The sequence below is a fragment of the Electrona antarctica genome (genome assembly GCF_951216825.1).
Source record: "Electrona antarctica genome assembly, chromosome: 19".
Lineage (NCBI taxonomy): Eukaryota > Metazoa > Chordata > Actinopteri > Myctophiformes > Myctophidae > Electrona > Electrona antarctica.
Window position 1 is genome coordinate 9784489 of NC_136800.1, and position 22139 is coordinate 9806627.

The 22139-nt window shown below is 43.1% G+C and overlaps 2 protein-coding genes across 6 annotated transcripts in view; both read right to left on the reverse strand.

The window, feature by feature from the left end:
* cables1 (Cdk5 and Abl enzyme substrate 1) overlaps positions 1 to 13830 on the reverse strand; it is a 79004-nt gene extending 65174 nt beyond the window's left edge. The window contains exons 1-2 of one of the 4 annotated variants that reach the window (XM_079488733.1): positions 13778 to 13830; positions 10245 to 10355 (exon numbers count right to left, since the gene is read on the reverse strand). In XM_079488733.1, coding sequence (XP_079344859.1) covers positions 10245 to 10285 — 41 coding nt within the window. In that variant the 5' untranslated portion in view covers positions 10286 to 10355; positions 13778 to 13830. Of the gene's footprint in view, positions 1 to 10244; positions 10356 to 13191; positions 13348 to 13472; positions 13495 to 13585; positions 13681 to 13777 lie in introns of those variants that run through there. The other 3 variants (XM_079488735.1, XM_079488732.1, XM_079488734.1) reach the window with 3 other exon arrangements.
* Positions 13831 to 14110: 280 nt separating this feature from the next.
* On the reverse strand, positions 14111 to 21051 carry gata6 (GATA binding protein 6). Of its 2 annotated transcripts, none has more exons than XM_079488737.1 (7): positions 20981 to 21051; positions 19178 to 20213; positions 18471 to 18637; positions 17699 to 17824; positions 17515 to 17602; positions 17320 to 17417; positions 14111 to 16285 (listed from the first exon to the last, which is right to left on the reverse strand). In XM_079488737.1, exons 2-7 carry the CDS (start codon positions 20151 to 20153, stop codon positions 16127 to 16129), a joined length of 1614 nt encoding a protein of 537 aa, XP_079344863.1. In that variant the 5' UTR covers positions 20154 to 20213; positions 20981 to 21051; the 3' UTR covers positions 14111 to 16126. The 2 variants fall into 2 exon arrangements, with proteins under 2 accessions (XP_079344863.1, XP_079344864.1); XM_079488738.1 differs by lacking the exon at positions 20981 to 21051 and adding an exon at positions 20825 to 20952.
* Between the last annotated feature and the right edge of the window lie 1088 nt (positions 21052 to 22139).

Genomic DNA, 22139 nt, shown 5'->3' on the forward strand with positions numbered 1-22139 from the left:
AGCCTCCGCCCCATGCAGCCCCACCAACACAACACCTTCTTTTTCTCATCCTCTGCTCTGGGGAGAGGGGTTAAATAAATGTTAGTGATGTGATAACCAGCCTGTTTATTGAGGGGGGGGCCTGCAGCAGCACACACAGCTAGGAGGGCTGCCGGGGTTTCCTCTCTGATGATGTCATATCAACCCGTCAACCACCGCGCGCACACGCACGCTGACACACAACCACGCACACACACACTGCTCTTCTCCATCACTTCTTGCACCATCAACAAGCTTGTGAGCTGCACTCTAAAGGGTGACCTTTTAGGAGAACTCCTCAGGAGACAATGTAAACCCTTTTAGACGTGTAGCGCGCAATTAAACAATCTCGCAGGTCTACCTACGGTCTACACGGTATATCTGGCCTACACGAGAAATGAGCACTCCGGGTTTTACAGCGTAGGAACAGAGAAATGCAAGCTATGAAACTATTGACAATTTAATAGCTCACATCGTGGCTATTTTGAAAAGGTTCGAAAATCTCAGAAGACTTTCGGAAAGGTTTCATCTAGAATGACATGCCTAACATAGGGATGCCAGGGAAATGGTTCCAACTAATTCTAATACTGTGTGAGCCAGAGAGTCTCTGTGTTGGTACTCCAATGTGTGTTGTGTGCTCACAGTAAATGTCCCACAACCCCAAAACGATCTGAGGCGCAGATAACCGCTGCTAGAGAACAATAGAAAGTATTCATCGGATATGGCTCGTGAAAGAATTTGTCACCTCCTACTGTACTTGGTTCTAAATCAGGCTGACCTGTACAGCTTATTTTTTTATTTGTTTTTTGCTAAAAATTCCCCCATAAAACCCCTTTTCCAAAAATGTTCCAGCCCTTGTTGGTGGTGCACTCTTAAAGTCTTCACTTTCTCCTCCTTCTTCCTGTTTCCCCGTGAAAAACACAGGGTGAGGCCTATATAGAGGCGAGTTTCAGTTCAAAGTTGAAAAGGGCACCATTTGAAAACACTGGCAGGTATTCAACGAGTAAGGCACATTTTATGATAACAGTCAGTTTGACTTGTTGCTCCGAAGCGTTGGCTGTAGATTCTGTGCAATTAGGAACACGGAGCAAAAAAAAGGGGGGGGAGAGAGAGAGAGAGATCGAGAGAGAGAGAGAGAGATGAAGTGTGTGTCTGCCGTGTCAAGGTCAGTTTGTCAGCTTGAGTGCACTGTGAGAATCTGGAGTGTTAATTTATTTCATTTTCTAATGTCTCCCGGAGTTAACACTCCGTATTTTACAGTCGTGCTCTGTTCGACATACTTGGCAAACGCAGATCCTACATACGGAGCAAAAGTTGCTGCAAAACACCACTGCATCTTTTTGGACTTGAATTGTAGCCAGACGATTGGGCCACGCAAGTAAAAAAGAAAAGAATGAACTAAAAGCCTGTCCTCGTAACTGTTCAGTGTTAATACTGCGAAAATCCACTGGAATTTTGTGTTCATAAATGAGCACGGGAAAGGGTTAGAGCGAAGGCATAAATCAGAGGGTTTTCTCTTTCGCTCTCTCTCTCTATCTCTCTCTCTCTCTATCTCTCTCCTCTGAATAAGTGACCGTATGAGTGTAATAATAAACATCGTAGGCGGAGATTGATGTCGGATGGGCCTGACTCAGGGCACGTACGTACTTACCCATGCACAGGCCGTGCCCACCGAGGACACCAGCTCTCCTCACAGTTCCCACATTATGCCACTTTGACCAGACACCAAATTCTACAAATGTCTTCTAAATCATGACCTGAAGGAAAAAAATGTCAATGGTGCTCAACCATTTTCATGTCAAGGACCCCCACCAGAATCATCTGTATTTGACTGCGGACCCCCATCTGGAAATATGTAGTTCCCCCCCCCAGAAGAAGCAAAGATTTGAGTTAAAAACATTTGCTCTGAAAGTATATTCAAAGCTTTGTGCCACATTTCACAATTTTTCATGGAACATCTACAAGCTCGTAGCGAGGCACTCGGTGCCGCGCTACGAGCTTGTAGATGTGCTATTTTCCAATAGCTAAAGTATAACATAATGCTTAGAACACCAAAAGGGGTCCCCGTCCTTAATGCGTTATACCGCGAGAGAAACAGGAAGAAATGACGGACACAATTCCCCCCCCCGTGATCAAACATTGTTGATCCTCACATGAACACTAACCGCGATGCAATCTACCGCCGCATGGGCACGAAATAATTGAACGTGCTGAAATTTGGGAACTATTTTGAGGTATTTCCTCTCGTTCGAGCGGGGCAGCGCAGATTGGCTTAATTAAGCGGGGAAAAACAGGAAGTTTTAAAGTCATGTCTATAATTAATTGGTTGCCTCAGCCAAAGGGTCTGCCGTGGTCAGTCAGTCTGGGGGTAGGGAGGGATCATAAGGAAGGAGATAGGCTGCCACACTAACGGCCTGATTTATATTTTGTTGTTTGTCGGTGTTGCGCCCCCCAAAAATAGCCGATATATATATATATATATAAATTTAGTATAAGGCACCGGATTCACACACAGTATAAGTATAAATGAAGCATTATAAAGAAGCTTGGATTCAAGACTTACGACTTGTCCGAATGCAGACATTTCAATCTTTTATTATAAATATAGTAAATACTTCAAACCCTGTAATATGCTCGTTTGATAAGTAATCACACTGATGATTTACATTAAAAGCAGCTTCGTCAGAAGGCATCGTTTGAACATTTGAAAAAGTTGTGATAAAAATAAAACACATGGCCGGTGTTTTTTCTTTTCTTTTTTTTTAAGCTAGTGGTGCTATCTTCTGGTTGGGAGCTTGCCATGCGTCAGACTTGATTTATTCTGCTTGCTCGTTTTGTTATCAGGGGCCCTTAATATGAGGTCTCAGAAGAGGGGGCCAATCAGCAATCTCGGCTGGCCCCTGGACAGCTCTCATTGGGGTCTTCTTATATACCGACCGCCGGTATACTCCCAGATCACTGGTCACAGCATCCCGCATCTTATCCCCGATCCCCACTATATGTGGCTCCACGGCTATCTGGAGCGCTAGATGAAAATTTATTGCATTTCTATCCTTCACTGTTGAGCCAAATGATGTTTACACAGGCATACCTCGCTCTGAAGAGAGTGTGGGCCTAAAGTCTGGGATGCAGTGTTGCATTCTGGGCAGGAAGGAGGGGCCAGTTAAATCCCACCAGACCTCATAGCCTGTACTTGACCCAAATGACTCAAGCTATGACTCCATGTGGATTCTACAGAGGACTGATACCAGCCAAGAAGACACACACACACACACACGTGCGTGCGTGCGTGCACGAGCGCGCGCACACACACACTGACACACACACACACGCTTGTTGCATGGACATGCATGTACGCATATACAGTACACAGATATATAGCCTGTATGTATGTATGTATGCGCGCACACACACACACACACACACACACACACCATCCCTCTGACTCATCTTACATTGTACTCTCTATCTCGCCTAACACACCAGTGTGTGTGTGTGTGTGTGTGTGTGTGTGTGTGTGTGTGTGTGTGTGTGGCGAGACCCTTGCAGATAAGCGGTGTTTTTGCATGGGAGCAGTGAAAGTTGTGACCGTAGCAAAGGGAGATAGCGAGGAAAGACACTGCATACACAGTGCAGTGGCCCACAGGTCCATAAACCAGCCATGAACAACTTCAGGATAAATTGAAAACCTGAAATGGAAGATGACATCACATCATACTGAAAGTGTTTCCACAAACATGATTGACACCTCAGCACATCATCAGTCTAGAATATGATCTCCCAGATGAGAGAATGCCTAGCATTTTCTTTGTTGACATATGTTTAATTGCTTTAAACAGGCCCTGCCGTGATTTCACTATTGTTTTGTTTTTAGAAGGCCGGGGGCTCTGACAGAAATACTCCGGGAAGTATTGCGTTTGGCGGCGAGCACAGGTTCTCATGCACGCTCTGAGTTGAATTGAAAAACGCCTTGGACACAGGGCTGCCCGTTGAGCTAGCAAACGAGAGAAGAGATAGTGGTAACCTCGCTCTGAACTCTGAACAAGACTCACCGAGTATTCCTTGGATCGACGCTGCAGAAACATACTTAAATGAGTTGTATGATTTAGTGGCTGGGTTTCAAAGGACAGGCTCGCAGACAAAAAAAGCTTGGTGATATTAAAGGCTTTTCCAGCACAGAGGAACAGAGCGCTCGCTGACAAAAACTGACATTGTTGCCTGGCTGAAACCCATTTGATAGTCAAATCGTGGTAAAATGCACGGATAGATATTTTCTACGGTTGAAAGACAAAGTGAAATGCAAAGTTTGGTTGATCAGTAACAATGCCTGGTGGGGGGGGGGGGGGGGGGGGGGGGTATTTAATAGTGATTCTGGTGAGTTGATGTGAGGTGACCATGACCCATGGACGTGTGGTACCAACGTTACTTGCTGGAGTTGTACCGTTTTGTAGAGTAGTAGTGGTAGTTTAAAATTGTTATTTTTTATCCCACGATTTTTTCAGAATATGTTGTTGGGTTGTATGATGGCTCTAAACACGTCACTTTCTGATATATATATATATATATATTTTTTTAATAACATGCATGGCCTCAGCTCACCCTTAATGATAACACAAACGACATAGTACCACCATGTTGTTTCAAAACTTGATAATAATGATAAGCGATTTGCTTTACCGAAGATGGAAACATGTTTCCCCGGATTGTAGATAAGCTCAGGTGATAACATTGGGAGTGAAAGGGGGGGGGGGGGGGGGTGGTGGGGGTACCTTACCACTGGTGTCAGTCAGGGGGAAAAATACATTTTGAATCTACAGCTTGTACAATGCTAGCTCTGGTCCATAGCTCTATGCCAGGGTTCCCCAATAGGCGGCCCGCGGAAGAATTAAAAAAAAAAGAAAAAGAAAAAACATTTTTTTTTCCTTTTTTTTTGGGGGGGGGGGGGGGGGTCCCAGATATAAATGGCATTAAATGGGGGTCAGTAGCCTATGCATGTCAAACTGGGCATCCTTTTCAAATGGGGTCCTGCCCTGAAAATGAATTTTCAGGGCAAGACCTCGACCTCACGCGTGCGGACTCGGCCCCCAGCCTGGTACCCTAGTCAAAATATGGCCCTCGAGGACAATTAATTGGGGAACCCTGCTCTATGCCGTTGCCGCTATATGTTACTGATGACTTCCGGGGCTCGCATAAATGCAGACCAGCCTCTCGTCTTTAGCGTTCATTAGAACGCCTACTTTCCTTAGTGGAAGCACTCTGAGCCCCCCACCACACATATAAAAAGGTACTTTTTGGCCAGAAAGGGATTTTTTTCCCACCAGAGGGAAAATATTCTGTATGAGGGTTTTCTCTTGGCAATATCGGTAGAGGGCGCAGTGGAGTAACACAGTTTGGTTTTTTTCGATGGAAAGATAATCACTTTTTGGCCAAAAAGTACCTTTTATACGTGTGGTGGGGGGCTCAGAGTGCTTCCACTAAGGAAAGTAGGCTATTTTATGTATTGGTGAGAAGCAAAAACGTTCCTTTTATTTACGCTAAAGACGAGAGGCTGGTCTGCATTTATGCGAGCCCTGGAAGTCATCTGTAAAATAGCTCTACAATGCCACAAGAGTTTTATTAGGATCCCCAATAGCTGGTGCATAGCAGCAGCTAAGGTAAGACTTTCATGTAATTCTAGGGAAGGAATGCTCTGACGCTCTACACATGCAAATCAAACAACCAGTCAGTTATAATTGTACAGTAGCGGAATAATTGAGTTATTGGTCATGAGTTATTAGGTGATTAATAATCAAAAAAAGGAAGTGGCTGCACTATTTGCACTCACCTGGTGTGTGTGTGTGTGTGTGTGTGTGTGTGTGTGTGTGTGTGTGTGTGTGTGTGTGTGTGTGTGTGTGTGTGTAATGCAAAAAGTTCCCTCTGTGTTTGAGGGAACAAAGCATTAAACAAACAGTCTCTTCATTGGTAGGCTGGGTTACTCCTGGAATACTTTTGTCTCTCTAATACTTCCTCATTTACAGAAAGAATGTTTAGAGCACTTCCTTTGCATGAGATGATACCCCCCACGCACGCATGCACGCACGCACGCACGCACGCACGCACGCACGCCGATTTGTGGCATGTGATCCAAATACAACACACATAATGAATCCAGTCGAGACAGGTGAGATGCACCACCAAAATGGCCTTTTAGAAGAAGAGGCCCAGATTCACAAGTCAGATATTTCAAAATGGCAGACAGCAAAACAAAAACATGCCAGATAGATACAGATGCCTGGCTTTTGGTAAGGTCAGTCAGTTCTACTGGACACTTTGATTGACTGCCGGTCAGTATATTTGTACCAGTGCTATGTTAATCTAAAAAACGTCTCTGTCAGGTCTGTCAGGAAATTAAATTAGTCCACAACCCCCTTTGGCAATGCAAACAAAGCAGTAGTTTAAAGCGTTTATTACAATGGTAGTATCTCAGTGATGGGAAAATTACATAAAAGGGACATTTCACCACTGGAAGAAACTCAAGTCACTCAATGTTAATCAGGGACATCGCTGACCATTTGGTTGCCCTACTACTCCCCACGAGAGTGCTGCAATTCCTCATATAGATCGGCTACTTTTGCCGTTTGTGAGGACGCACACACGGCCACATGTTATTACGCGGCAGAGCCGCGGAGAAAAAGATATATTATGAGGGTCGGCTTGGCACTATTTGGCACATTTTGTTGCCCCCCTCAGCGTGTTGCCCTACGCGCAGTGCACATTGTGCGTATAGCGACAGCGCTGATGTTAACAGGTTAACTGTGGACCATTTACGGCCATCTTTTAGGCTAGACTGCCTAAGTTTAAAGTTACCTTTGAACAGCCACTGCACCGACCGCTGAGTTGCTCGTCATGAAAGTCCACTTTAAAGCGGTGTAATCGCTTGTTGTTGAAAAGTATTCCAAAGTGCCGACCACAACAGAACGGAGCAGGAAGCGCTCCGCACCGTTCCACCCCCTCCATTGTAATGAATAGGGACTCAATTTCCCATAATAGTATTTGTAGACAAAAGTAGCCCAATTCAGTAGCAAATTTGCACCCTGTGGCCAGAAACATAATGTGTTTGACTACTAGGGTTTGCCTGGATTGCTGAATTCCTACAATGGCCATAATGCTTTGGTGCACTGCCCCTCCTTGTGGAGAGGGAGAGGGCTGTCTTACTGAGACAACATGTAGTCCAGGAAGGAAGTGAGACCAGTGTCTGTGACATCACAGACACTTTTAAAATACTAAACATATCTAAAAACACATGTTACCCACATAAAAAACCCCAGGAAAGTGTTTGTCTCCCAAACATCCTTAAAATAAGATCTGGTTGCACAAGGGGTGAAGTGGCCCTTTAAGCATGTTACATGTGATAACAGTTAGTTTACTTAAGCTTCTAGTGCATTATAGTGCATACTTTTAGTACAAGCCTGTGTTACAGTTTAGCACAAATTGTTGAGTTGCCATTCTATTTATAAGCTGCAATGTCTCACCAACAACATTGAGGAATGACAAGGTGTGCATGTTTGCAATGAAGCTCTTGCTCATGGCCAACAGTTTTCGGCAGTGGTGTAACGTAACTAAGTACATATACTCAAGTACTGTACATAAGTACGATATGTGGGGTATATCTTACTTGAGTATTTCCAATTTTCAATACTTTTGATTCTACTCCACTACATCTCAGAGGAAAACATTATACTTTTACTCCACTACAATTATTTGAAATCTTTAGTTATTAGTTACTTTGTTCATTTTGATTACAAAACATACATTATACCTCTTCAGCCCTATATACATTTCAGCCATTTGCAAATAGCAGATCTACAAGCTCACAATGCGCCATGATGAAATGCATTGTGAGCTTGTAGATCGGGTATTTGCAAAATATTTGTATACATTTTATATAATCGTAGCCCTAGGCTAGGGTACTAAAGGTACTAAAGGTGCTAACTACGTACATGTTCGTAGACAACCGTATACTCCATATATGAAAGCAGCGACCGTCAATATACCTTTTAGTATTGCTCCCGTTGCTATGGAGAGCCTCCATCCTCACTAGCTATGGGATTTTTAAATCCATTATAACAGGATTTTCAAAAGCCTTACATCTCCAAAGCTTCGAGTCCTGTCCATGGTGAGCTGTCGCGCATCCCGGCGATCGTAAATCGTTTGTCTCATTTGTGAACATCGCTGCGGACATGTAACTGCTTCTAACGAGAGCTAAGGGGTATGAGCTTACGGCTAACGGTCATTATCCTCACAACAACAGCCCCCACCTCACTGATGACCCGGATCGTAGAGTGAGAGCGGCCGGGTGGCACAGGTTAGGTGTGCTTATGCTACCACCTACTACCTAGTGGCCAATAATGGAGTTAAGTCCATTTTGAATTCTGGACTTTTAGAGATTTCCTACATTGTAGTATTGATAATTTTACTTAAAGGGCCACTTCACCCCTTTTGCAACGAGATCTGATTTTAATGATGTTTGGGAGACAAGAAACACTTTCCTAGGGTTTTTATGTGGGTAATATGTGTTTTTAGATATTTTTAGATTTAAGTGTCCATGGGCTCCATGATGTCATGGACACTGGGATCACTTCCTTCCTAGACCACAATTCCCATAATGCTTTGGTCGACTGCTCCTCCTTGTGGAAAGGGGGAGGGCTGTCTTACTGAGACAGCATGTAGTCCAGGAAATACGTGAGCCCAGTGTCCATGACACTTTGAAATACTAAAATATCTAAAAACAAATACTACCCACATAAAAACCCCAGGAAAGCGTTTGTCTCCCAAACATCATTAAAATAAGATCTGGTTCCAAAAGGGGTGAAGTGGCCCTTTAAGTGTTGTTTTTTTTGTTTTTTTCCGATGATTTCCTTCTTTTTTTTTCATAGAAGTGTATATTTTACGTCATTAAATGGTTCTGATCAATTGATCAGTTCTCTCCTCAAATACGTTTTTTGATTGACCTGTACTTTCGTTTAAAATGTACCATTCTGCATACTGTGAAATAAACATTTCAATCAATCAAGTAGTTTTTCCACCACCGGTCTTTGGAAAGCACACATTAGAACCCTGAGCGTTACTGTAATAGCGAGTCTCAGAGCTAAACGAACACTCAGGACATTACAGTGTACTGTAACTGTAGTCTCACTTTCAGGTCAGAGGTTTGGTAGGTTGTCAGCAGTGACTGATATTCACTTTTCCTCTTTCCAAGTAAAACGGCTCTGTTCTCTTGCCCTTCCTCCGTTCTCAGCCTTCGAGCTCATCCCCTCCCATAAAGCCTCATTCCCTACAACTTCCTGGAAGAGGCGTAGGAGCACATATACTGTAGTGTGCAGTGTACACAATGTGCATGTGCGCATGCACGCACACACGCGCATGACCATGGCCCCGTGTCACTCCTGTGCTTTTCATTCTTTGCCTCGTTGCACAGTAAAATAGTACAGTTCATTCAAGAGTGTAAAAACAGAGTTCCAGGATCTTACTCTGACTGTGTCATAGTCAAACTTTACTGTACATGGACTCACTCCCACATTTCTTTTGTGATGTGCAACATTTGACTGACTGGGACAGATATCGCAACCTTACCATATCATTTTATAATGGTTTAACTGTCACTCTGATTAGAGAAAAGTGGGCCAGTATCCCATTTGTGGATCGCGGACCACTAGTATCGCTTTTCTCATTTACTAAAACCTTTTTCTTTCTTTTTTTCCAAAAGATTTTTTAGTTCAGAAATGTTTAAATACATTTCTCGCTGTGAGCTTGTTGATTGGCTATTTTCACTATTAAATAGGGTTTAAGTGATTAATTTCATAATTTATATTTCTATGTTTGAGTCCAGGGGATTCACCAAATTCACCTGTTGGGTATCGAGTGAAAAGGTTTGTGAACAAACACCTGATACAGTAGACAGGATGATATTGAATACACACCTGACCTGACGTTTCGAGACTATTGTGCATTGTTGGTACTTCAGATTATTAGAACACCCTTGGCTTTCTCAGGCAGCTTTGACAGTAGTGTGTCTAACTTGCATAAACAATTGCTTCTGCCTCTCAAGCGAGAGTGTAAGTAGCGAAAGTAAGCCTGTAGGAGTCCATCCACAATTATTTGGACCACCCGATACTATCTATGGTGCCGTTATATAATCGCCCACTCCATCACACTGGTGGTTGCATCTCAACAGACGTACACATTACCTGGGTTGGCAGGCACAGGGAGGGGGAACTGGACCCAGCATCCGGAACCATGGCTACCTCCTACTATTGCAGAAGTTGAACTCTTGCAGCCTCATCGTCGACCATACCAAGCTGGAAGTGAGTTTGGAGAGGTTAAAACCCCAGGACGACGCGTGGTGATCACTAAAGACTTCAAACTTTCCCCTCCATGTAAAAGACCACCACGTTTCAACTGTCCAGAACATTCCAAGACGTTTCTGTTCATATATACTGTATATACACTACAGAACCGTTCCTCTCTGCTGCACTGAGCTGACTGGCCTTCATCATCATTATCTCAAACGTCACATCTCTAAATGGTTAAAGTTGCATGAAGCACTCCACCATTTCTGTCTCAAATGCACATTCATGTTGCCTTATACGGACCCCTGAAAACACAGGGTTTACAATCTATTCATGTACACTTCCATACAGTTACAGAATAATAATATATCCCATGTAATGGTCACCTATGAAATGCTAGCCGGGGAAACTGCTTCCTGCGAGTAATTCTGAAAGGTTTTATGACTGGTGTGAGGAAGGCACTTCCTTTCTGAGGAATTGCATGATCTTTTCCTATATTGTGCAGTTGCGAAATCTAATTTAATTAAACAATTTAAAATAGAACACCTCCTCGTGACATGTCTTGGATAGTAGACTTCGCTCTTTCTAGGGATTTGGCCAGGCACATAACATATACATATACAATACACTCCAGCAGTACAATGAAACAAAATATATATAATAATATAAGTCTTGAACAAAAAAAATACATCAAATGATTTGTTGTCCTTCCAATTTAACCCCCCGAAGCAATGGCGTAACGTTAATGGTTCCCCCCCCCCCCCCCCTACTAGAATGTGCCCTCTTGTCTGTCGAGGAAACCCAAAAGGGCTGAGTCAGAGATCCCATCTCTTCCTGAGGCAGGGCCGGTGCTGTGCTGTGGCTCCCCTTTCAAAGGCACCGTGGAAAGATCAACGGGCATCTCCTCGGGGAGCCACTGTGCAGCGCTGCACTGCTCGCTGCCCAGTGCTCAAACACTGCTGGGGTCTGCAGTGTGTCCACACAAGCCAGTCAGTCAATCTGTCTGCTAGTGGCCAGTGGTGGAAAAGGTACTCAAACGTTTTACTTAAGTAAAAGTATCAATACTGCAACATAGAACTACTCCGTTACAGTAAGTTGAGTAAAAGTGCATTTTGGCATAAAATAATGTACTTAAAGTACCAAAAGTAGAAAGTACTCACTATGCAGAATGTCCCATTTCAAGTTTTCAAATGTATAAAACTCTTTCGAAAATGGAAGATCTACAAGCTCACAATGCGTCGCGATGCGACACATTGTGAGCTTGTAGATCGGCTATTTTCAGTTGGCCGAAATGTATGTTTTGTAATAATAATCAAAGTGACCAGTAAATCAGGTTTTCAAATAAATGCAGTGGAGTAAAAGTACAAAATTTGCCCCCGAGATGGATTGGAGTAAAAGTAAGTATATAGTCTGCTCACTCTGTTGGCCTTATATACGTTGTTTACCTTGGCCCCTGTCCGCAGGACTTTCAATATATAGCGCTGACCCTGGGATCTAACCCACTTCCTATCTTTTTCACTTTTTTCCTGGTCAGTATGCAGCGTCTCTCTCTCTCTCGCTCTGTCTTTGTCACAGGCCTTGTTACTCATTCTCTGGCTCTGTTTGTCCCTCTCTCTGTCTGTTTCTCCCGCGCTCTTACCCCTTTCACCTCTGCTCTGCCTCTCTCTCTCTCTCATCAGTTTCTCAGAGACCCCTCCCTCTGCGATTGCGTTCTTCTAATCTTGGCGGCAGTTTGAATTTGTTGCCTGCTGTACTACTACTACTACAATACAAGCACTGAGTGACAAACCCCAGCGGCTCATGGCACACATTCCAGCTCAAACTTACAATCTCTCTGCCTGTACCAGTGTGATGTGATGTAAATTATTTTGTGCGTTTGACTCGCTCTCAAACCTGCTGCACATCCATTTTTATTTTATTTTTAAATTACGAGAACCTTCTGTGATGCAGTGTTTATGTTTCCTCCCTCATAGCACCATGGATACCAGTCAGACACAGTGCCAAGCTATGGGCCCATCTCATAAATTCAGAAACCTATAAATATTTGCTCGTCCTTTGTGTTTAACACCCGGTTGGATTTACATATCCCTAAGGTCGGTTTGTAATTTGTCCTGTTGGAAGCACATGGAGCTGTTCAATTCTTGAGCCTGGTGGTCTCTTAATACAAATTATGTTTTACATAACACCTCAAACAGTATATATACTAGCTCCGCAAATGAACACATACCAGTATTTGGCATTTGTCTAAGTGAATAGCTAAGTTAACAACTTTGAAATAGCAAGGGTTTTTAGGCCAATGTTTGAAAAGATTGACCTGTGAACAAAAAGGTAATTATAAAATGACATGGAGATTTCACAGAAATTATTAAAAGAAACAATCCGCAATAATTTAAAGCTACAATGCGTAAAGTTATTTCTTTACCAGGATTTGAACCCTTGGGAGATATTGCACTGTAGGCCTGTAGGGCAATGGTTCTCAAAGTGGGGTCCGGGGACCACCAAGGGTCCTTGAGGGAGTTCGAGGGGGGTCCCCAGCAAAAATGATAGTCAGGAATCAAATGGACCCTTATGGCTTATGGGTCTGTAACTGAGTGTGTACAAATGGAACCAAATGGACCGTAACGGGTCCATTTGGTTCCATTTGTACACTCTCAAGAGTTAAATTAACATTTGCAATATAAATTGGGGTCGCAATGCCGTACAAATGGGGGTCCGCAGGCTAATAAACAATTTGGGGGTCCTTGACATGAAAAGGTTTGAGAACTATATGGTGTATAGGCAGGGAGCTCAGCCCACCTCCACCCACGTGCACTGCAAACATAATAGTAGTAATATGGATAAATACCGTTTTCTTCATTAGGCAGGCCTACTATAAGTTCCGGATTGCAGCTTTTAAAAAGGAGCGAGAGAGAGAGAGAGAGAGAAGCGCAATGACAAAAACGGACTCCAAATGAAATGGCGTAGGCTACTATCTGGCAGTTGCTGTGCAGTCGAGCGCATTCCTCAGCACTCAATAAACTCGGCTAAATCAATATGTCAAAGAGCAGAGAGATAACGCTAAGCTGAGACATAAATCTCACCATCTCTAAAAATCTTTTCGTCTACAAGCGGTGGGCTATTACTCACGGGTCATATTCGCTTACATACACCAAACACTGCGACAGGTAGCCTACTTTGTACTGGTGGTTCAAAAGGACACAGGGAAGTGAACTGACTGAGAGCACGTGTAGCCTACTCACTGCTCAAGGACCTCAAGAGATGAAAAAAGGTCCAGTAGAGAACTGTGGACTAAACGTGTAGTGAATAAAAGGCGACTTTGGTGAAATAAAGAAGGCCTACAAACACGAAACACACAAAGAACAGGCTGTAAAGCATCAATCCTGAACTGAACCCCCTCTTCTGAAAAGTAAATAAATAAAAATGCAATATACCCTTTTCTGGCATGAAAATGCGCTAATTCCAGCTAGATCAATCAACACGTTCTCTCAACAGCCTGGCGGCGAATGGCATTTTGAGGTCTACTCTTTTTTTCCCACCCACTTGTTTTCCTCACAATCATGGAATTAATTGTCCAAAAAAATGTACCTGGAGATGGAATTAAATCATAGAGGAATTGGGGAGACAGGGGAGTAGGCTACAACGAATGATGGAACTGCCATGTATACAACTATGCTGGAGAGTGCTGTTGGGAAACATGTTGGCCTCTTTGGAACAATTTCACAACAGTTTGTCTGTTCTTAAATGTCTTTAAAACAGCAATGGTATCAAATTTCGCTTGTATCACCAAGAACAATTTATTTGAAAGATTTAAATAAAATAATTTTTATACCGTCTCAGAAATGAAACAACCAACAAACAAACAAACAAAAAACAAACAAAAAATACAATACCGAAACATTATAGGAAAAACAATGTTATAATAAACATTATATTTCAAAAGAAATAAATAAATCCAGAAACATGACAGGCCCTATTTTTTTGATGAAGCAAGTTGTGGAAAAAATAAAAATAAAAACAAGTCTACGCCAGTTTAGTTTTATAATGTAACTCATCATTATTCATCACTTCAGACGTTCAAATAGACACTATTTATGGAATTATGGAATATGGATCCACTGAGCAGCCTCTCACTCACACCCCTGCTGGAACACTGGGAGAATTACACAGCATGATAGCTCATCAATGGACAGTCTATAAAGAGGTGGAAACCCATGAGACTTTGGACCCGACCCTCCATAACCTCATGTTTACTATGATGAATATCATTTAGCCTGCTCTGATGTGAACGTCAGCTAACCTAAAAATTAAAACACTGTTTCGTTTTTTCCCCCACTGGGTTAGTTCTGTTTTTATCACATTTTATCAGTGTCTCTAGTCAATGAAATCTTAATGGAGTATGTTTTTCAGTTGCCTTGCATGGGTCTTCAGTTTATAATCACTCTAGAGACGTTATCCACATGATTGTAAAATGTTTAACTTATTTTCATATTATTATCTCAATATCTTATACTTGACTTCATTGATTTCATTTTTAATTTGCCTGTATGCTTAATTGTAGCATTACGATATTTCAATCCATGTTTGCTTTTTGTTTTGTTTTTTACATTGTGAGATGTATAGTTTACAGTAGCAGTCAGTTGCGTTCAGAAGTTATCTGTTCTAATGAAATAATGGTCAGTATTAGGCCTGTACATTCTGGCTGTCCTTTGTTCAAACTGTCCTACTGTATAGCCTGCAGTGTATCTGTCTGTTTTGCATGTAAAATGTCTTTATAGCTCATTGCAGCTATTTTTAAGTCGTCCATCGCTTTGACAATAGTACCTTAACGTTAGCCAACAAACCGACAATGTTTTAATATCAAAATTATATCTGAAGGAGTTGATTATCTGGAAATTTCAGTAAATAATTCAACAAAAAATTAAAATGGCATTAAGATGCCATTGTCATATTACCCTGTTTAAACCATACTAGTTTTCAGTCAGATACAGTAAGAGCTTTCAGTGGCAAAATGTGCAGATAAAAAAAAACCTATATGCTACTAACAACAACTCAACAAGACAAAAATGAGAATAGAAGACAGAAAGGTTCTTTTAAAATTCTACTCTATATTTATATCTTTATTAACAATCATAGCCATATATTTAACAATGGAAGATTTATAAATACTTTCTTTTGATTCTTGAAAGTTGTCTTGGTAGTTGTAGCTTGATTCCAGTTGCAGAAAGAAAAGGAAAAAAAACGAAAACATAAAGAATATAAATGTCCTTTGAGGATATAGTGCTTCATCATGAAGCACTGCAGGTATCCAATCAGCTTCTTCTTTGGAGGGAATCCAACAACATTATATGCACAAGATGGCGGTCATGTAAGAACCAAGGTTTTGATTCTGCACCATGGACTGTAGAAATAAAAGAGTGCAGGACAGGTCCAGAGAGTATCCACGTCACGACCGGCCACACAGTATAGGGAACATGATCTGGCCTCGTCCCAAGGATTTCCCATGACTTTAACGCTGTAAAAAAATTCCCCAAACGCCATGCTGGTATAAGCAACCCCGCAAATATTCCACACGCGTTTCAAGCTTTCAATGGCAGTGAAGGTCGTCTCACCCTTCATCTTCTTTGTCCAACTCTCCGTGTGAAGGCGGAAGCAGACCTCACCCGAGGCCACCAAATACTTCCACACGGCTTGACATCCAGAGAGAGAGAGAGAGAGAAAGAGAGAGAGAGACAGAGGAGCTGGATGCAGGGCGTCATCATCACCCCAGATGTGGATATGCCTCATGCCAAGCCCATGGTGCACCAGGGTTCACCCCTCACTGAGGACGCTACATCTGACGCCTGGGAAAGAGCCACACTGCTGTAGATAGAGTCCTGGCCGGGGTACTTCACCGTGGAGCCCGTTCCCTCCCCTGAGCTCGACAGCACAGAAGAATTGACCTGCAAAGGACAATTATTGCACATTGTTAATTATAATACTGAAGAATATTACACGGTAACAATGCTCATTTGTTCCAAGGGTCCCATGCAGGGGATTTTTATTGTGAACAAGAAGACATATAGTGGAAGAATATTTATCTTGTATGAACACGCCAAGATATGCAGCTTGTAACAAGCAGCAAAACATATTTTGTTTAACACTGAGAATGTTAAAACATATTGTCCACCTCAATTACTGAGAATTTTATAGTTTTTGGGGGTGGGGATGAGTTAACCGTCTCACCATCTCAGTGGGATATGACTATGAGTCATATTTTTTTTAGAATGATACTATACTTAGATCTGACCACCGTGAACTTTATGCACATGCTTAGAACACAATGACATCAGAATGATACATCTCCCATAAAAGTCACCTTTAGTGCATGAGTCAAAACATCTATACTTCAATACACGCACGCACGCACACACACACACACGCGCACACACGCACGCACGCACGCGCACACACACACACACACACACACACACACACACACACACACACACACACACACACTTTTGTAATTTCTGCAACAAAGTTGAACAAAGTTCAGGTACAAAAAAAAACTAAAATGATGTATTGGATAATTTGCCAGATGTATTTAATATTTTATTTAGCCTGGTGTTAATGAACTCTAAAACTAAACGTTTTCTATAGGCTAGACTAAAGACTTCTACTTATGGGTTCTGTTACAATATGATCTATGTTACAAAGATCTATTTTATATTTTGTAGTTTACAGGTTCATTGCACATGGTGTAAAGCCTGTATTTACATCTTCAAGAATAAAATGTGTTTTTCACATGCAGTCATTCAAAAATATTAGCCCCTTTTGCCCCCAAATCCTCTTTCTTTTTAATATATAAAATATCAGACCTGAAAGCTTGCAAGCTTGTGAACTTGTAGGCCTAATTGACTATTTTTGCTAATTTCATGCATCATTTATATGACATATGAATGAAATAGGGCTTGTTGTGAAACAAATGACTTACCGCAGACACCTGCGTGGATGGAGAGCTGTTTTTTGAACAATCTTCAGAATTGGATGAAGATGTAGAAGTAGGAGTCATGGGGACAGTGTTGCTATTTCCTATTTAAAAAAAGAAGATAAAAACAAAATCATGAGCGTCACATCAATGGAAACGTTAGCCCCTGTTAATATCATGTTAATTATGTGTAATACGTACCAGAGGAGCCCTTTGGTTTATTAGGTGTTTTCGGCTTTCTTTTTCGGGTCTGGATTCCTTCTTTTTTCATAGCCAGCGGCCGAGGTACCTGGCGATTTGACAACACATTGTTTTTATTAATTTATTTGAAAAACAAACATGAGTTAATTTACACCAATTCGTTAATTGGAGGGAAAAGACTCACCCCGTGTAATTTTGTGTAGAGTCCGCAAGCATTGCACACTGGTTCTCCCTCCGCGTTTCTGCGCCACAAAGTTGTCGTGCTCGTTTGACAGTTCGCGCAGGACAGGCCGATTCTTCTGGATGACGACTATAGTGGAGGGAAAGATAATAGAAAGCAATGAAATATGTGACACAATGGCAAGATAATAATAATAACAATAAAACATTTCAGCGAAAACAATTGGTATTCCGAGATGCATCAGACAGGCCTACGTGACTAATGGAATATTTGGCAGTTACCCAAGAGCTTCATAAATCGCTTCATAAATCGTTTGTTAAGAAAGAGGGCCTGCACGATTCCGCTCATTTAATAATAAATTCCTGTTATCTACACCCCAAGTTTCCTAACCATAATATTGGTCACATCATGTCGCCTATTCAACTGACATTTCCTGATGTATATTTTCAGTGGGGTTAATTGTCAGTGAGTCGATACATGCGGCACCAGGGAGCCTATCAAAGACGCTGCGTAATGCCGTGCGTAATGGCGCCGCATGGAAAAGTTGAGTGCAGGAAGATTTCCTTTTCTGTCGCCTGTCAGACAGTTTGCTCCATATTCCTAGAGGCCTTCTATGAAGGCCATGATTTTAAAATGTATAGTGGGCGTGCGTACACACTGCGTACATGTAAACTGAGTGTGTAGTCTATGAATATATCTTTGAGCGATAACCTCAAGACATTGTTTGAAAATTAGGCAGGAAATTGAGTGGTTAAGTGGTCTTCCTGCAGCTTACCATGCGCTTCTGTGGTTTAATTAATGGCCGGCTGAGGCCATTCATTTTGCTGTAAAGTCCACAGGCGTTGCAGAGAAAGTGGCCCGTGCCGTCGCGCCTCCACAGCGGCGTTGTTGTGTTGCCACAGTTGACGCACTCTCTACTCTCCCCCATGTCGTCAAGAATGTCTGGAAATGGGAAGAGCAAGACACCAACTTATAGTGACATTTAAAACATTGGTTAATTAGGCACCCATAAATATGCCTATAATAGGCCTAATAATGTAAAATGGATTTGTTTGGCTTCATTGTGATATTAATTTCTTTACAGGGCGCTGATGAGCTATATAACACCGTTTGACATTCATTAATTTTATTTAAAGTGTGAGTACTAGCCCTGAGTTTAAAAATGTTTCTTGATATCATACAATGCTTTTGTTCGCAAATATTAATTGCACATTAGTAGCCCATGCATATATACTACACTACAGGCTTTATCGGACATTGGGCTTAATTGCAGCAGCGTCCGCTTTATTGAACGGGAAACAAACTTTGAAATAGAAATAAATAGATAGTCAATTTCAGCAGGTACTGGGATAAATAAATAATTTTATGAGCATCTCCACAAACACACACACACACACACACACACACACACACACACACACACACACACACACACACACACACACACACACACACACACATTTTTTTTTAAATAAATCTTACCTCCGTTGGGCGCTCGGATCAAGGGCGCGCCCCTGCTCTGCAGGGTGTGCAGCATGGTGTTGTCGAAAGGCCCGCCGGTCCAGGGCGAGGGCAACTGGGACAGCTGCGGCGGGACGTAGGACGAGTAGGGACTCGGGTAGGATCCGCTCAGTTGCCGCGAGAGGCCGTACTGGTCCCTGCCGCCCATGCCGTTCAGCGCGTTCCCGTAGCCGGCCGTGTCCCCCCGGCCGGGCGTCCCATTGTTCATCGGCGGACTCGGCGGGTAGTGGAAGCGGTTGGAGACTGTGTGCCCGTGCGGGCTCCCGGCGTTGTACGAGCCGGGGCTGTCCGGAGTGGACTGCGACCACACCGAGTGGCCGCCGACGACGTGGCCCGACTGCGAGCCGGCGGCGCTGGCCTGCAGGTACGACAGGCTGGGTATCATGGGGCCCACGCGAGAGCTGGGCACGTACACGGGGGAGTTGGGGTTGGAGTGCATGCTGTAGCCGCCGTGCGAGGGGGAATCATATCCAGTCTGGCTCTGGTGGGCCGCCGCGATTGCTAGCGTCTGGTACATGTCGCTCGGGTCGACGAGCAGGCCCGCTTTCATGTGCGCTCCGCCGGAGGAGGAGAGGACGAGCTTGTTGCCCGCCTGGTCTAGATCCGTGAACAGCGGGATGTCCACCTCCGGCGTGATGGGCAGGGAGGCGGCGGAGGCGTTATGGTGTCCGAAGTGATGGTGAACGTAGGAGTGTAGAGATCTCCCCGCCTCGTAGCCTCGTCGAAGGTGGTGTCCTCCTCCTACTCCCAGCGCGTCAAGCTCGCTCGCCGGCGCCGGTGACCTCAGCTCGATGTCCGAGGCGTGACCGTCCCTCCTGCTGCTGCTGTCACCGTGTAAGTAGCTCTGTTGTTGTTGTTGTTGCTCAGCAGGTGACCCTGGACTGCTGGACACTTCTCGCTTGACCATGGAGGACCAGCCGTTTTCGCCCAGGTCCATCCAGGAGCACTTTCCATACACAGTATAGGATTGAAAAATGGTTGAGGGTGTAGTCTAACCCTGTGTAGAGGAAGAAGAGGGAATGGAGACATCCAAGTTCAGATTTTGGAGGGCAGCCGTATACACAAACACATGTAGCGTGACAGCCAGAGCTGTTTATCTGTCCATGATCGCAATAACCACATCTGTGCTCTTCTCTGATATTTAGAGAACAGATGTGGCTTACATTTAAAACGCCTTAAATATTATCCTACTTTTGATCATCTCTCGCCCTCGGGCTCGGTTTCGTTTTGAAGCGTTTGTGAAGCCTTGCTCATTTAATATGACTAAAACAAATGCAATACTAAACGAAAACAAATGAACGAATTCACGCCACGGTCACGGACTTTGTTACACGACTCATGGCAGAATAGATCCATGTTGAACGCGCTCTAAATAATCGCCGCAGGCGCTCTTAAGTTAAAAGAGGCACTGTCTGGATCCATCCCGTGTCAAATCCCCTGTCCTCCCTCCTTGCGATAGCCTCATCATAATTACAAAAAACACACACACCGTTACAGATAGGAAACAAAACGCAATATGTCTTCGCAGCAAAAAGAGATAACCGCTTGATAAGACTCATAACAGATAAGGGCCCAAGAGAGGCAAGGCAAGGGGTGATAAAACAATACCCGAAATGATTTAGGTGCTGCCGCAGCTGGCACCCGCCGCGGACCACTGGAAACAGATGTTCTATAAAAGCAGCTGTTTGAGCGACAGAAAAAGGAGACCGCGCAGCAACAAGAAGCGAAGAGAGGAGTAGTAGTATAGTTTCACCGCCACATTACCTGTTTAGCTCTGTGCCATAAGGTCGAGCAGCAAAAAAAAGTTTAGCAATAGTGTTCCGTGGCTGCCTGCTGCTTGCTTGGAGATACTGAAAACGTTGTAGGGCTCTGACGAAGGGTTTTGAGAGGAGGCGCTTGTCGTGGGTTGAAGTTGCATTGCACTGCCTGGACCAATCACGAGGACGTGTTTCTCCCACCCGAGACACGATGGGGGTGCTAGCCACGCTGCAGCCTCGGCTGGCTCTCCCGATCAATCAATCAATCAATCAGACACAGACAGAGACTTGATCACATCTAAAAAAATAAAAAAATGCAATCATGGCTCCCTTTGATTTCGAAAGTGATTCATTAATTCGGCACAACTTGGAAAACCTTATAGTAGGCCTATAGCAAATGTTTTTTTTTGTTGATGACAATTTTATGTTTAAAAGCAATGATTTGATTAATTTACCCATGTGGTATTGTTTTAAGTACATTACCGGTATTATGAACGTGTGTTGCAAGGTTCAAATTGTTATAGAATTGTTATAATTTATACTAAATGACTGAACTAAGGTTTAGTTGGGTCTATAGCCTGCACTTAAAGGTCAGATTGTAGATTAATATAATTTAAACAATAGGGTCATAACCATATTGAAGAATGTCCTTTATTGTAGGCCTATTCAATAAATAACCGTTATTACTGTAGCAAGCAATAAAATGTATACCTGTATTTAAAAAAACAACAACATGGATTTATAACAGGCATTATAATAAAAACAATCTGACATTAAATAAACACTCCACACAACGAATGTATGCGGGTCTCGAGCGAAGTAAAGCCATTTAACACATTCTTCTGTTTGTTTATTCTCCACTTATGCAAAAAAAGCCAGGCTCGTTCCTAATTAGTTGATTTAAGTCAGACGCCTTCGTATGTGGGATCAAATGTTTTAGTTGTCCAAATTCTCAGCATGCCCCTAACAGTCCCGGGAGGGGGTTCCGCTTTGAAGCGACGGCGCTTCATTCAGGTGGAATATACATTGGTGAGTGAGTTGAAGTGATCAAAAGTGCAGGAGGTGTCAATCGAATCATTAATTACTGGTCTTCTCATCTCTCTGTCGTGTTTCCCGCGAGGGGCTATACTATAACAAATAGTCCCTCGTTCATCAACCCACGCCGT

Excerpts from the sequence above, each read along its gene's own strand:
- gata6 (XM_079488737.1), bottom strand. The coding sequence starts at position 20,153 with ATGGACCTGGGCGAAAACGGCTGGTCCTCCATGGTCAAGCGAGAAGTG. Across the intron at positions 18,638-19,177 it reads GATCCGAGCGCCCAACGGAG|ACATTCTTGACGACATGGGG; the intron begins GTAAGATTTATT and ends TCCCATTTCCAG. Across the intron at positions 17,825-18,470 it reads TTAAACCACAGAAGCGCATG|TCGTCATCCAGAAGAATCGG; the intron begins GTAAGCTGCAGG and ends CCTCCACTATAG.